At 35.5% G+C, this 15,970-nt stretch overlaps 1 protein-coding gene across 13 annotated transcripts in view; it reads left to right on the top strand.

Moving 5' to 3' along the window:
• The window catches only part of LOC113860126, a 31,066-nt gene extending 15,428 nt beyond the window's left edge, over positions 1-15,638 (top strand). For 3 of the 13 annotated variants that reach the window (XM_027492782.1, XM_027492779.1, XM_027492781.1), the window contains 14 exons: positions 67-170; positions 281-323; positions 1,194-1,345; positions 2,506-2,616; positions 3,536-3,604; positions 3,711-3,854; positions 4,265-4,339; positions 4,425-4,601; positions 4,738-4,823; positions 8,562-8,616; positions 9,596-9,721; positions 9,853-9,966; positions 14,697-14,813; positions 14,926-15,346. In XM_027492782.1, coding sequence (XP_027348583.1) covers positions 67-170; positions 281-323; positions 1,194-1,345; positions 2,506-2,616; positions 3,536-3,604; positions 3,711-3,854; positions 4,265-4,339; positions 4,425-4,601; positions 4,738-4,823; positions 8,562-8,616; positions 9,596-9,721; positions 9,853-9,966; positions 14,697-14,813; positions 14,926-14,991 — 1,439 coding nt within the window. In that variant the 3' untranslated portion in view covers positions 14,992-15,346. Of the gene's footprint in view, positions 1-66; positions 171-280; positions 324-1,193; positions 1,346-2,505; positions 2,617-3,535; positions 3,605-3,710; positions 3,855-4,264; positions 4,340-4,424; positions 4,602-4,737; positions 4,824-8,561; positions 8,617-8,729; positions 8,903-9,595; positions 9,794-9,852; positions 9,968-14,696; positions 14,814-14,922 lie in introns of those variants that run through there. The other 10 variants (XM_027492783.1, XM_027492780.1, XM_027492785.1 and 7 more) reach the window with 9 other exon arrangements.
• The last annotated feature ends 332 nt before the right edge of the window (positions 15,639-15,970 follow it).

The raw sequence follows: 15,970 nt of genomic DNA, 5'->3' as shown, positions 1-15,970 counted from the left end.
ATATTTGGAGATAACTTCCTGCATGTTATGTAAGATTTCCTTTACATCGAGACTTCTCTCATGAAGCAACCACAGATCCTTCATCTTTCAGGGATAGCATTAGGCTTGCTCCAATGCCTGATTCATATGACTTGGATAGGGGATTGCTTTTGGCAGTTCAAGCAATACAAGTAAGGAGTAGAAGCTTGAAAATTTCATCTAATCCTTATGTTTTGAAGATTTTGATTCCATAAGGTATTCATATGCTTGAATCTTATCTGCTTATTTATGTTTGTTCCAGGCTTTGTTAGAGAATAAAGGTGTCCCGGTCATAGTCGGAATTGGTAATATGGATACCTCATTCTCCTTCCTTTGTATGTGTGTGTCTCTCCCCATTTACCCAGATGAAAATCACTTATCCCTGTTTACTCCCTCATTTGCTATCCCCTCACTTAGAAAAGGAATTGCAGTTAAAAATTATTACTTTTTTGTAGTTGTTAACATCTTTTTAGCTGAAGTGTCATTTTCTAACTGGGGAGACAGGGAAGGGGACACAAAATGGGGACAGTTTAGTTGGTTCCCATTTACCCATGAAGATATGCTCCCTGCATACTTCTGTCTTTCTTTGCCACAAGGAACCATGTATAAAACTAGCTGTATCTCAGAAAACATCTCTAACAGCAAATGTGATAACATTTAAGTATAAATTTGTGAAAAAGAGAATCTAGATGAGGAGGCATTTCATAACAAATGGAATAATAGGGTGCAGGCCTTCTAAACAGGTTAGTATTCAGTATCTGAAATTGAGAAGTAGGTAGTGAACTGTCCAAGGTCAGTTTAGGTATTTTTGTGTTAGGATATACCAGGCTAGTTTTTCAAATGCTTGCAGTTGGGGCTGGAAGTGAGTTGAGCTGAACCAAAATAGCCTTATCATCAGCTCATTCAGAAGTTGAACCCATTTTCTTGGCTTGAGCTTGGCTCTCCTTAAGCTTGTGAGCTACTTGGATTTAATGACCCCTTGTTGACCCTTCTATTAATTGAATGTTTTAGGCCCAATGATTTCTGCTTGAATTTGTATATTGAGGTTCTTTTTCTTCTCCTTTTTCTTTTGGTTATTGATTTATTGAATATTGTGGAGTATCTCTTCTCAAAGCATACATGTAATAGCTGTAGTTCTGAAAAATGACTGATCCAGAGAAAGTTATGCTTTTCAGGAGGTCCAAGTGGGTCTGGAAAGACTAGTTTGGCTCATAAAATGGCTAATATAATTGGTTGTGAAGTAGTTTCCCTGGAAAGCTATTATAAACAAGTAAAGGATTTTAAATATGATGATTTCAGCGCTCTTGATTTATCATTGCTATCAAAGGTAAAGTAATTGAATAGTTTCTATGCAGTTGATTGGGTTACTTTATATATTTTTTATAATTAATTTATGCTTTTCCTTTATGTATAACTTCTTGTGTACTTGACTTCACTAGATAAATGGATTTTTGTGTTCTGTGAAGTGAACTTTTTTAATTATTCCTCTTCCTGAAACTACTACTTTTGTGGAGGTTTTGTTTTTTCCTTTTTTATTTAACAAAATCATGTCATTTTGTGCTACTACCCCTTCTGGTTCTCATGAATTCCTCCCCTTGATGGTTTGAAGTAATGATCAATGTAGTATGTAGCATAGTGTACAGTTTGCCTGAAAGTCATTCCATCAGTTTCTCCAAAATTTTGAATCCCCTATCCTGAATGAGGTGGCAATCTGATAGAAACTAGAATTTGGGATTAAACACTAATTGTATAGATAATTACAACAGAAACTGTCCCCGAGTTTCAACAACTCCTCTAGACATAATTCTGTCCAAAGAACTTCCAAATACATGCCTCCACTTCTATTTTCATATAATGCATATTATATACGAAAATTACATAACTGCTCCTACAAAACCAAATAATTGTCTTTAATTCAAACATACATAAAATAATTGCTTCTTAAATCACATAACTGAACCTATAACTATTTATTATAACAAAAATAACAACAATGCTACAAGATGAGGTCAGATACATGGATTACATGAAATCATTGAGCTTGATATAAAACCAAGTTCTTTGTGATATTATTTACCTCAAGATTCATTTCAGTAATTGCATCTTGAAGTAAAGAATAGCAGTTGTATTGTCTTATCGTAAAAGGGTCTTGTTCAGTCACTGGTTAATGAATCAATAGATATAAAGTTTTTATAGGATATCACATTGTGGATGCATTGAAAATCATAAAGGAAAAGTATTAATAACACTTTTTAATTAATTTTTTTTTCCTACCTCAGCACTGATTAGATTTGCTATTGCAAAATTCATTTATTTTCTTTCTCCATTTTTGTTGCTCAAATAAGATGGTATTCATATCTCTATTCACCAAAAAAGGATGATGATAGCATCTCTTTGCTTTCAATGCTTGGTTAGTCAAAGCTTCTTGATATTTTTCAGCCATTGTACTAATGGATTGTTTAACATTCTTATTTGAGTCCCTTGCAGAATATTGATGACATAAGAAACAGTCGAAGAACAAAAGTACCTCTATTTGACTTGGAAAGTGGTGCTCGGAGTGGTTTCAAGGAACTTGAAGTATCTGAAGATTGTGGAGTGGTCAGTCATTAAACTAGTGCTCCAAAACTCAAACTTTGTTACCTGTATTAGAACTATGTTTGTAGATTTAATAATTTATTGATTGCATTTTTACAAACCCCATGAGAACATATCTTTGTAGATTTTGAATTCAGTGTTGGACTAAATATTCACATTGTAATGGATTAATGCCAAACTTGAGATAGCCAACCATTCCAAGTGCAAATACTCTTAGGTGCCAATGTTGGGTGAAAGCTGTATGGGCTTAAAGTTTGAACAAAATGCAAGCCCACTTAAACCTTTTGCTGATGTTATATTTTAAGTAGAAGAATGGGGAAGCAAGAATTAAACTCCTGATCACTTGGTCTGAGAAGTTTGATATTTAAGGGGACAACTTTGCCAAAATTTTAAGATATTTGATGTAGGCCTTGTAAACCAGATTTCTGAAATTTTGGTTTTTGACTGAACTCAATGGTGTTGTGTGATCCATGTAGCCGATCTCACCTAGTGAGATAAGGCTTGATTGTTGTTGTTGTTGATGATGATGATGTAGGCCTTGGAATGGTCTTATCTAACACTGATTTAATAGTATAGCATGTTTGACCTGCCTATTTCTTTGAAGTTCCCACTTACCATCCCAATAGCTGCATAGGAATTTACTGTCTTAGAGCTTAGCTCCTCATAGCTTGCAGGCTATGGTACACTGTACACGTACACTTCACCTCTAAAAAGATATCTTTGCCCATTTTTTACTTATTTCCAGTTTTCTGACAAATCAAGGATACCATAAAAACGAATTACATATGTGCATAATAACATGACATTATATGCCTGATGCATATTAGTTTATACAAGGAATTCCTGATATAATTGCTATTCTGGTTCTAGTTTCTATTTGTTCACTATGGTTCTTGATAGCCTATCTGTTAATTTTGATCAGATTATATTTGAAGGCGTCTATGCTTTGCATCCTGATATCCGAATATCACTTGACTTGTGGATTGCTGTGGTAAGAATGCGTTTCCATCCATATTTGAAGGCCCCTTCATTTATCTTCTATTTGTTTATATTGGGGCCAAGAAAACCTATGGCTTTGATTTTCTTTTTTGAAACAGGTTGGAGGTGTTCATTCACATTTGATTTCACGAGTTCAAAGAGATAAGAGTAGAGTGGGATGTTTTATTTCCCAGAATGAGATCATGATGACAGTGTTTCCTATGTTCCAGCAGCTTATTGAACCTCATCTTGTTCATGCACATGTTAGTGGATAGCGTCATCTGCCCCCCTCCCCCAATGATTTTAAAACTACTTCGGAAGTCTTAATTTTAATAGCTTTGATGATTTTAGACACTGAACCATTAAAAATTCCATGTAAACAAGAATTATACATCATTACCTTTTATAATGCTTTTAACTGTGCCTATGTGACAGTAATATGTAATTCTGTAAATCTTGAGATATACTTCGGTTGCAAAAGTTTTCATTCATGACCATGATTACTGACACTGGAATAACAATATAAAACTTGCTTATTTTAGTTGATGTTCATAGTCAACTCTTTCTGTTTGCATTATTGTCTTTTAGTATTCTTTTTTCTTATAGATGATGGACAGTTGCTTTTGGAGAAATGATAGATATATGACATGTCACTTTTTAATATTACTTGCAGCTTAAAATTCGAAATGACTTTGACCCTGTGCTCTCTCCTGAGAGTTCATTATTTGTATTAAAGAGTAACAAAAAAGTAAGAGGTTTATCTGTATTTATAAATTATAATATGTGACAAGGTTTTGTTCAACATGTTTACTAAAGATAGCAATAAATAACAGGTAGCTTATCAAGATATTCTTGCAATTCTTGATCCAGCAAAATTTTGCAGTTCAGTGCAGAAATTTATTGATATTTACATAAGGCTTCCTGGGATCCCTTCCAATGGGCAGTTGAGAGATAGTGATTGTATTCGTGTCAGAATATGTGAAGGCAGATTTGCGTTACTGATACGGGAGGTTTGGAGCATTATTTTTCTTTCCGTTATTTACCTGCTGATACCTCAACACAATTGTACATCAACGTCTAGTTATTGTGTCAGTTTTTGGTGCTCTATTTTATTTGAAAATTTTCATGTTATCTTCTACTTGTCAGCCTATCAGAGAAGGAAACTTCATCATTCAGCCTAAAGTGGATTTTGATATTAGCATCAGTACAGTTGCTGGTCTTCTTAATCTTGGGTAAGCCACAATTCAGTGAAAAAAAGTTATATGCCCCATTTGTAGATTTTCAGTAAACATAAAACTTTTGTTTTATGAATTAAGTTGTGGTGTTTGAACTACAAATGCTTCAAGAACAATTAGTAGTGTGACAATTGTACATGAGTAGAGTAACATCTTGATTCTTGTTGATGTTGTGATGAACTGGACCTAACTCCAACCTAAGTAACTAACAGCTAGCTCTAGGGGTGAGTAAGCCCAAGTCATTATCAGGAGTACTATGGCATATACCAAACCAGTGTAGGATCTCAACACATTCCCTCATACCTAGACATCTGGAATGTGAAGTTTGCAGAACTAGATAATTGTAGGTTGCCTTGAATCAAGATCAGATAGTCTCGGACACCATGATAAAGTGAAAATAGGTTTTCAAGGCAGGATTGTATTTGGTTTCTGAATTTGATACACTTTTATGCTCCATTGATGATATAGATCGACATGCTGAAAAGTGTGGATGGGGCCAAGTAGGATGCACCAGGAAAGTCACAGGGTCAGGTAGGTTGTGCTGAGAAATCCATTGGGCTAAATTAATTGCATTGAGAAAATTAGTGAGCTCAAATTTTTTTTCCTGTCAAGGGTGACCCTAATATCAGATCTATGATAAGCTATTATACCATTGTAAATTTGAGTTTATGTCCTAACTCAACCCAAAAGCTAGCTCGTAAGATGAGGATTTTCTTAACCTTTATAAGTTCTACTTTAGATACAATGTAGGACTTCAATAGTTTGCTCTTATGATACTGTTTCAGAACTCTTGCAACTTTCCTTTTCAATTTGTTTCACCATCTATGTTAGTTAAGTCATTTGCCCTGGTTTGGTTTGAGTCCAACTACCGGGGTGCATGGGGCAGAGGTTGTGATGGTACTATCCATGATGTACTTTTTTGTAAATGATTACAGTAGAGTGGGATGTTTCTTGTGCTACAAAATGCTTTAAACCAGGTTATGTATATACTAGATGCTAGCTTGCCCCACCCCTTCCTGTGCCTGAACTGTCACCTAACTCTACGCCCATAGCACTTATAGATCCAGCCGTATTTCTTGTCCACCGAATAGCTGTGGTTATTCACCTACTTCTTTTACTACCACTTTATCTAGCATTCCTATTCCCACTTGTTATTCACAAGTTGTTAAGGATGTGTGTTAAGTCAAAGCTATGCAAGAGTAGTTGTTGGCACTTCAAGAAAACTATACTTGGGGTGTTGTTCCATTCCCCCGGTGTCAAAACCATTGGCTGCAAATGGGTGCACTCTGTGAAACTTCATTCTTATGGTTCTCTTAATCGGTACAAGGCCCGATTGGTTGCATTGGGTAACAAACAGGAATATGGGGTGGATTATGATGAAACATTTTCACTTGTAGCAAAATTGACTACAATTAGAATTGTACTCTATATTGCTGCCTCCCAAGGCTGGTTTCTCCATCAAATGGATGTCAAGAATGCTTTTCTCCATAGTAACTTAGTCGAAGATATTTATATGACCCCTTCCCAGGGTTTGTTTTCTTCTTGTATAGGTGTCTGCAAGCTCAAACGTTCTTTATATACATATAGCAATCACCTTGAGCATGGTTTGAAAATTTTCGGACTACTCTCCTTGGCTTTTCTTTTACTCAAGTCCACATAATTCTTCTTTATTTATTCAAACCATGGCAGCTGGTATTATTCCTCTTATTTATGTTGATATGGTCATTATTGGCTATGATCATGCATCCATACAGCACCTTAAGTAGCAGCTTCAAGCTTCTTTTCATATGAAGGATCTAGGCAATCTTCATTATTTTTTGGGTCTTGAGGTTCATTCTCACCCCAAAGGCTTTTTTCTCCATCAACACAATTATACTGAAGATTTAATTTCCTTAGCTGGTCTTCACTGTGCTGCTCCTATGGATACTCCTCTCGAAGTTAATGTTAAATATCTTCGTGATGAGGGTGACATTCTGCCTTATCCTTTGATGTATCGGCAATTAATGGGTAGTCTTAATTATTTGACTATTACATGTTCTGACATCTCATTTGCGGTCCAGCAAATTAGCCAATTTATGCACACCCTTTGCCACCTTCACCCAGCTGTTGTCCGCTATATCATTCGTTACTTGAAAGGTACTTCTCATCAGGGGTTGTTCTTTCCTAATGGGACATCTCTTAATATGGTGGGTTATAATGATGCTGATTGGGCAGGCTGTCTAGATACTCGAAGATCTGTCACAGGTTGGTGCATGTTTCTAGGTTCTATGCTCATCTCTTGGAAGAGTAAAAAGCAAGCCTAAGTCTCTAAGTCTTCCACTAAGTCTGATATCGTGCTAAGTCTATAGCCTTCTCTAAAATTATTTGGCTTCGTGGACTTTTAGCTGAACTTGGCTTCTCTCAACCCGAGACTACCCCTCTCTATGCTGACAATACTAAACTATACAATTTGTTGCAAATCCACTATGAACACACCAAACATATTGAAGTTGAGTGTCATTCCATGCGTGAGACTCTTGATACTTGTGTTGTCTTTCTTCCTCACAGCTTGCAACTTCAGCTAGCGGATATTTTTACCAAGGCTGTTCCTCGTCCCTTGCACAGTTTCTCACTAACAAATTGATGTTCCTTGATCACCTGCATCAATTTGAGGGAGGATGTTAGGGAAGGAATCTGCTGGACCATTATTATTTTTTCTAACAATTTGCTGTTCTGTTATATGTATATTTATTTCCTATTATAAATTAGGAATATTATTCAGCCTATTAATTGTGTATGTTTAGGATTCCTAATTTTGGTTGTACAAATCAGGAATTAGGATCAAGTGTCATTAATAGTTGTACATGCTATGTATTATTTATTGAGAGGAATAGAATGAAGGAAAGCAAGAAAGCCAAATTTCTGACATTACAGTGACTACACTAGGCATTACTTTTGTTGTAACTAAGTCAGTTTTTAAATGCTCCTTATGATAGTCAATGAGATGCTGTGGTTTGTGTTCTTAGATACCTTAAGAGTGCACCAGAAAAATAGTTACTATATGATAACAAAGGCAATGCTAAAGTTGGTTATAATGGTACTGATTTGGGCAGGATTGCCATTAGATAGAAGATCAACTTTAGGTTATTGTGGGTTTGTTGGGGGAAACTTGGTTCCGTGGAGAAGGAAGGAGCAAAACATTGTTGTTAGATCCAGTGCAGTTACTAAGTGCCGCATTGATGGTTGCAGCAATCTGTCAATTTATGTGCTAAAGCAGTGGCTTTAGATGCTTCAATTGAGGGATGTAAAGAACATGAAATTAATTTGTGACAATCAAGATGCTTTGCATTTTGGCTCCAGCATAGTTTTGCATGGAAAGACCAAACGCAGAGATTGAAGGAAAGGTTCATTCATGTGAGGTGTTATGGCCTTTGTCAACTCTTACTATTCACAAGCAAATATGTTTACTAAATCCCTGACTGGACATCTACTGGACTTTGTTTGCAACAAGTTTTATGCATATGATATATGTGCTCCAGCTTAAGGCCAGTTTTAGGATTATGCACATGCTTGTTATGCTTTATATATACATTGTATTATTTCTTCAAGTTACAAGTTCTTGTAATCTGTACTGTATAGGAAATAGTGCCTATAATAGATCTTGTAATCTGTAACACAATTCTTGATTGCTTCCTTTTTCTTTATTCGGTTGACAGTATGTTTAGGTAATTATTGATTGGTAACACTTTCTGTCAGGTATCAAGCAGTTGCTTATATTGAAGCATCTGCATTCATCTATCAGGATGGAAAGGTAGCATGACTTATCTTATGACTTGCATCTGGATGAAAATACATGTTTCCAGTAATTATTTTGTAGAATTTGTAAGACTCAAAGGAACTTGATCCTGACTTTTTTTCTCCCAGTTTGCCTCTTTCCTAAACTTAAACTTGGCTGATCATCATGCTATGGGGATTCAAGTCATTTTTAACAGCTGAATTTTGATAAAGGATTATGTTGAGTTGTTGACCAGAACTCAAGATTAGATTTATCATTATGAATTCTTGAATTATTAACCAAATATTGATACCTCTTCTATTGTGACTCTGAAAAGTGGAGCTTTTGATCACTCTTTTTTAATAGAAGTGGTTATTAATGCAAAATTATAGGTTGAAAAACAAGAATTTGAAGGAGAATGGAAAATATAGGAGAGATGCAAGATACAAAGAATAAATAAGTACTCTGAACGGTATTTCAGGGTACAATGTGTCTATATATACAACTACGATCATAAAAAGTATGCTAAAATCATGGGCATCAAAACAAGCCCTCTAAAGAATAGGTTAATTGTTTTCCTGTATATTTCATTGAGACATTATACAAATATATACAGCAGACCTACACTTTTTTGGGAAACATAATAACTCCCTATTCTATTCTAGGCTCCCTTGAATCATGGAATATTTCCTAAATATTTGTACAGATTACAAAAATAAATAAATCTCCTAAATTATTGTTTCCTAAAGTTACTTGGTTTCCCACAAGCCCTATTACAATAAATATAGAAATAAGGAATAAATCAAACCAAATCTGTAGTATAAAGGAAATAAGAAATAAGCAAATTAAACATGTTAAAATACAATGCATAAATTTGTTTGATGAATGAGCATGGTAGCAAATTAAACCAAATCTGTTGCATATGCATTGGAATAAATGTTTATGGTTAATGAGCTTCTGACTTGCCATTGAAGCTTTTCGTTTATGTTGTTTTCTTCTTTTTTTCCTGCGGTAGATTCTGATTGAGGTTGATCATCTACAAGATGTTCCTGGCCCATACATTCAAATAAAGGGTGTTAATAAAGATGCAGTGGCAACAGCAGGTTCAATGCTTAAATTGGATGGTTCATATACTACTAAGGTGTTGACTTTTGTGCTTTAATGTAGTTCACTTTTTGTCTCTGGTGCATATTGCAGGTCCTGAATCAATCAAGTACATCATGATGTCTGGATGGTGGTTACTTATTATTGTTCTTGTTTGTTATTTTGTAGAGTTATCTTGATATAATCTTGGAAAGACTACCAGCAATAGAGAGAACTTCTGGTGGGATTCATTCTCAGCAATCAGCAAGGCTGCTAGAGATTGTTGAATTTATTCAATCTCAGGTAGCCTTTACTCTTTGGTCAGATTCTGGTCTATTTTTTAGGGCTTCATCAAATACAAGCCATTTAAGTACTTAACTTTGTTGAAAGTATAGGGATTTAAGTAATGGAGGAGGGAAAGAGAAAGTGAATAGTATTCTCATGTATTTTTATGTGATACAAAAGATAAACTACTAACTCTTATTCAAACTATCCTAGACTTGTAATCCTCATTAAATATGGATGGAATCAAATCATGAAATATAAAGAAATATGAAAACTGTTCTGAGGAGATTATCCAAGACTCTACACTATTCTAAGATATAATCATGGTATCTTGTAATAACTGAATCTACTACCATACGATATAATATGCACCCCACAAAACATGGGTGGAAGGGCAATTTAGGGATGGTGGAGACTTTGGATGGATAAGTATTACTGGAAAAACAACTAAGCAAGATGGAAAGAATAATCAGCAACTTTTAAGAGCTGATTGGAATGCTAAATTGCCAAGAAAGAAGAAATTTTGCTGGAATGGTCATAAATGCAAATTCCTGCAAAGCAATATGAAAAAAAAATTTGGAAGCTTCAAATAGCATAAAAAACAATTAAGAAACCCAAAAATTGGAAGTAGAATATAGGTTTGGGATGGGTCCCGAATTGCACTTGAGATAGATAAGGCTAAATTGCATCTGGGTAGACAACCTGATTGCAGCTAGAAGAATAAATGTTAATGAGTGAGGAATAGACATGGGCATGGCCATATTGTATCTGGGACTTTAGATAGAGGCAGCTCCTGGGATGGGGTTGGGGATTGACAGGACCAGATTGAGTCTAGGACTAGACCGTTGGGGCAGATTGTGTTTGGGACAAAAGACAAGGCCATATTGAATCTGGGACAATGACCAGTAAGCCACCAGACTGTGTTTGACACAAGCTAAGGCTACCTAAGATCCTGAGTCTTTATAAACTCTACTTTAGTCATATCTATAGTGGATGTGGGATCTGAACACACCCAGGATTGACATTTGGAGCATGGAGATTGTAAGATTTTTTTTTTTTTAATATTGCACTGGAAAAATTGCAGGGTCAGGTTAAGTGCATTTAAAAATCCATGGGGCCAAGTTGATTTTTGGACAGTTGAGGGTAGCCCAATATCAAATCTTATGATAGGCTTAGATACCATCAGAGTTTGGGCTTTAGGTTTTACTCAAAAGCTACTTTGTTAGGTGAGGATTGCCTAGACTTTTATAAATTCAATTTTAGTCATATTTGTAGCTGATATGCAATCTCAACCGTTATCAATGACATGCTACCTAAACAATGTAGATTGGATGAGGTGAGAGCAACAAGCATGGTATTGTAAATGGCAGCTAGGAATGATGCCTAACGTACCTCCATGTGTCTTAGGAGCTACAGCGAGACTAGTAGCAAAGGACAATAATGACATGTGGATCCTCTATCATGAAGTCAGTGAAGATGGGCCAATCTATAGATGAGATGAACCTTATGGTGGGCTTGTTGGCCAGAAACTGTGAGGATTAAAAGGACAGAGGTGAGCAACAGTGGCAGATGGTGAGATGAAGTTGATTCAACTTTAAACCACAAAAAATGGGCCAACTTGGACAAGTGATTCCTACAATGGGTTTGTCAGCCTAAAATTGTTGGGTGGTGATGGGCAGCTTTGCCAGATGGCAGGATGAGGTTGGCTTAACTTTAAACCACCATAGATAGGGCCATTTTAGACGAGACAATTCTAATGGTGTGATTGATGGGGAAGCTTATACAAAAAGTTGTTGTGGAAGGTAAGAACCTGTTTGTCAAAAAGATGACCCAGTAGATGGACAAACCAATCCAGGGATTCCATAAAAGCTCTCGATGAACTTGAGAGAGGTGTGACTAGAATTTGTGCATAACTGGCGAGAAGAAAATTATTAAGAAACTTAAGCCTAACTTAGTCCCAAAAGTTAGCTCGTAAGAGGAGGACTATTCAAGTCCTTATAAGGAGTACTTTGGCTCTATTCCTAGTTAATGTGAGATATCTTAACACTCACTCCTCACACTTAAGGTTGGACATCTAGTGCATGAGGTTTGTATGACTGGACATCTATGGTGGCCCAACATTAAAACTAGATAGCTTCTAATACCATATTAAGGAACTTGGGCCTAAGTCACTCCCAAAAGTTAGTTTGTATGAAAAGGACTACTCAAGTCATTATAAAAAGTATTTTTTACTCTATTTTTAGACAATGTGAGACATCATAACAATGATATTGTTACTATATAGCTCCAAATATTAGGAAACTCTAGAGCATAATAGACAAAATACATTAGGGAGAATGGTATAACTCTAATGCTATCGTTAAATTAAAGGGATTTAGTGGAGGAGAGAGATAAAAGTGACTACAACAACAATTAAACCCTATGTCACGAGGTTAGATCCATACATGGATCACACAATACTATTGAATTTGGTCAAAAATCAATAGCAAGATAATTATTTTCTTATGTAGTTTAACGTAATACATAAAACAAAGTATTAAGCACTAATTGTACTTGTTAAGAAATTTGGGCCTAACTTACTCCTAAAAGCTAGCTCATAGAAGGAGAACTACCCTAACTCTTATAAGGAATATTCTAGCTCTATTCCCAACTAATGTAAGATATCTTAACACACTCCTCACGCTCAGGACTAGACATCTGGTGCGTGAAGTCTGCAGGACTGGACATCTGTGTGGGTGGATCCAACAAGACTGGACATCTGTGGGCAGCCCAACGTTCAATCCGAATAGGCTTTGATACCATGTTAAAAAATTTGGCTTCACTCACTCTCAAAAGCTAACTCATAGGAGGAGAACTATCCTAGCCCTTATAAGGAGTATTCTTACTCTATTCTTAACCAATGTAGGACATCTTAATAGTACTAATACTAGACTGTAATCTTAATTAAATAGAAAAAACAAATCATGAAATATGAAGAAATATGGAAATTATTCCTAATAGATTGTTAAAGATACTCTTAAACTATTCTAAATATATGTTCATGATATTATGAGATATCCTCTAGATACTCTAACTAATTCCACTAATCTTTATGCAAGTGGTATAAACATGCTTCTTGGAATACATCCACTCATGAACTTTAGACTTAATATTAAATGGTAGAGAAAGAAAAGTGATAATTTTGACATATGTTAGTTGTTGGAGGCATAGATCTTTCAATTGAGGAAGTTTGGATCACTACCCAGGACAACTATAGAGCAAACCAGTGCATATATACAAGTTTTATTAACATTAACCTTTAGTGTTGATTTTTAGGATATAGAAGTGCCAAGTTTTTATTAGGAAAAATCAATTTTTATGCTTTTGTATTTATGATATAATAAACTTTATTTTTGAATAAAAAATTATCATCTAAAGGCTTGTTTGGTAATCAGTACAAGGGAGATAAGTTATCATATTGCATTTAATTAAGCATTTGTTTAACTAATCAAATATAATAAATTTATCCTGTTAATTATTCTATCTTACTGACCTAGTATGAACTTCATCTTGAGGGGAGTGTTGGATTAGAAATGACTCGGGAAAAAAAATACTTTTCACCATCACTTGAACCTTCTACCATTGCCCATTAACACTAGGCAGACTTTTAACGTTGTCACCATTGCCAACACCTATCATTGTTGTCATTGGCACTATCCAATGTTACCACCATCTCTTAAAACTCCTGCCATTACCACTTGACACCCTACACTCTTGCTGGAATACCAAATCCTTCACCAATGTCATTCGACAACTTCCGTTGTCGATGTGTGTTGACACCTTCCACTGACACCCAACCATTTCCACCCTCACCATTTGACTCCCTCTATCCACTGTCATTATCACTGCTTGGCACTCCACCATTGCCATCTGGCACCTTCCACTGTTATTACCGTTTGACACCATCTACTATTATCACTCAGCACCGTTCACTATCATCGTAGTTGCCTACTACCCTCCAATGATTCCGTCACCCAACAACCCCATTGTTGTCGAGGCTTAGCACCTTCCGTTGCTACCACTGCATATTTACCGACCACCTTTCAATATCAATGTGTCCGGCATTCTTCATTGCCACCACTTGACATTCTCCATTGCCACCACCCACCACCCTTTATCACCAGTATTGTCGCCTGTCACCTTCCATTACCACTAATATATGGCACCCATTACAATTTTTTATAATTTATAAATGAATTATATGTAAATTTTTTTAAAATATATTAGAAGTTAGTATAATTTTGATAGAAGGTTAATTTTGTTATTTGTATAAAAATTTATCATACACTAAAATTATTTTGATCACCAAAAACACAAGATAGAATAGTATTATCTTATATGTTGACTTATCTGATGTAAATCAAATATTGGATATAGGATAAAAGCTTTTTAGGCTCGTATCCTATTTTATTTTTATCTTAACTTTTTTATCCTATCTGGCCACCAAATACATCCTTAGATGTTTAAAATTAGTCTCAGGTGTTAATGTTACCCAATGTAATAGTGAAGTCAGATCGGAAAGGGTAGTACAGCTATTTGACATGCTTTATCCTAAACCTAATAGCACCTCAGGATCTACTCCTTTCTGTTCTCTGTTATGCTAACACTATGCATGCCTACACGGCACTGGACAACCCTTTGCATGTTTGAAGCATGTAATATCATTTTTTAGGCATCGTCATTTAGTGGAATTATGTTGAAATAAACAGGGGTGTAGTTCGGCTTCTGAATCCTCACCAAGCAGGTTAGTCTCTCCAATTGAAGGGATTGTTGAGGAGATGCAATCAAGGATTAGAAGACTTGAAAGGTGGCTTGCTATAAATACGGTACTCCCAAAACCCTATTCCAAAGTGCTTGGTTTTTTTTTCACCTGACTCTGAAATCACTGTACTTGTTTTTATCAATTTGCTTATTCTATTTATTTGATATTGTAAGCAGGTTCTATGGACATTCCTGATGTCTGCCATTGTTGGTTATTCACTTTATCAAAGGAGGCGTCAATGATGATCTATTTTCAGGATCATGCATTGGCATTCTTGTTTAGTACCTTCCTATACCGGGCTCAATTTTTTCAAAGAGGCGAGTCCATAAACTAACTACAGTCGCTAATCCCTTGAGGGTAGGTTCAATTAATAACTGATGCGGTTCATCAATTCCAAAGGTTAATTGTTAAAAAATCCATATGTAAATAATTTGGTGAAGAATATGAATTGGAGATTGTGGAGCCGTCGCACACTTCCCTACCATAAAATTTGTCAAACAATGAAAATATTATGACTCAACGCACCTAACAACGTCAATGATCACAAGCAAAACAATGGATAGGTATCAGCGAATGGCTTTGCTGGTCTTAGGAGACGGATTGTAGCTGGTTTCGAGGTTCAATTTTTGCTTGAAAATCGAAGGTTAAATATTATTTTCTCTAAACCGTAGTGATTTACAATTGATGTTCTAAACAAATAAAACAGTTGGTTTACCCATCTAATCATCAAAATTCAAAATTGACCTAAAACGTTGAGAACATGATTTCTTTTTTCCTTTCAATTAATCAAAACCGTCAGTTTTGTTAATATAGCTTATTTTTAACATTTTTTGTTACTGACCATTAATTAAAATTTAATGAGACTTGTGCAATTATATAAATTTTATTTTAGAAGAATGATTTTTAAAATAAAAGTGTCCGTTACAAAGAAAGTGAGTCTGTTATCAATTTTCGAGGATGCTTGATGTGATGAAAAATTACATTAAGGGCAGTAGTTGAATTGTAGGAACTAAGCCTGGGCAGTGGTCGGGTATGGGTGGGTTTGAGTTCAAAAATATGGAACTGAAATAATTTAATTTCTTATCAATTTGAGCCACTTCTGTTTGACTAATCTTAAGAGTTGGATGGGTGGTGGGTGACACAAGCAGCGGGTTAGTTGGGTGGTTTAAACTGATTTAAAAGATAAAATACAGTTGGGGAAAGACGAAGCATGATTGGGGA

Source organism: Abrus precatorius, unplaced genomic scaffold (assembly GCF_003935025.1).
Source record: "Abrus precatorius isolate BTA unplaced genomic scaffold, Abrus_2018 Scaffold2, whole genome shotgun sequence".
NCBI lineage: Eukaryota > Viridiplantae > Streptophyta > Magnoliopsida > Fabales > Fabaceae > Abrus > Abrus precatorius.
The sequence above is the reverse complement of the archived record's forward strand: the minus strand, read 5'-3'. Positions and strand labels throughout refer to the sequence as shown.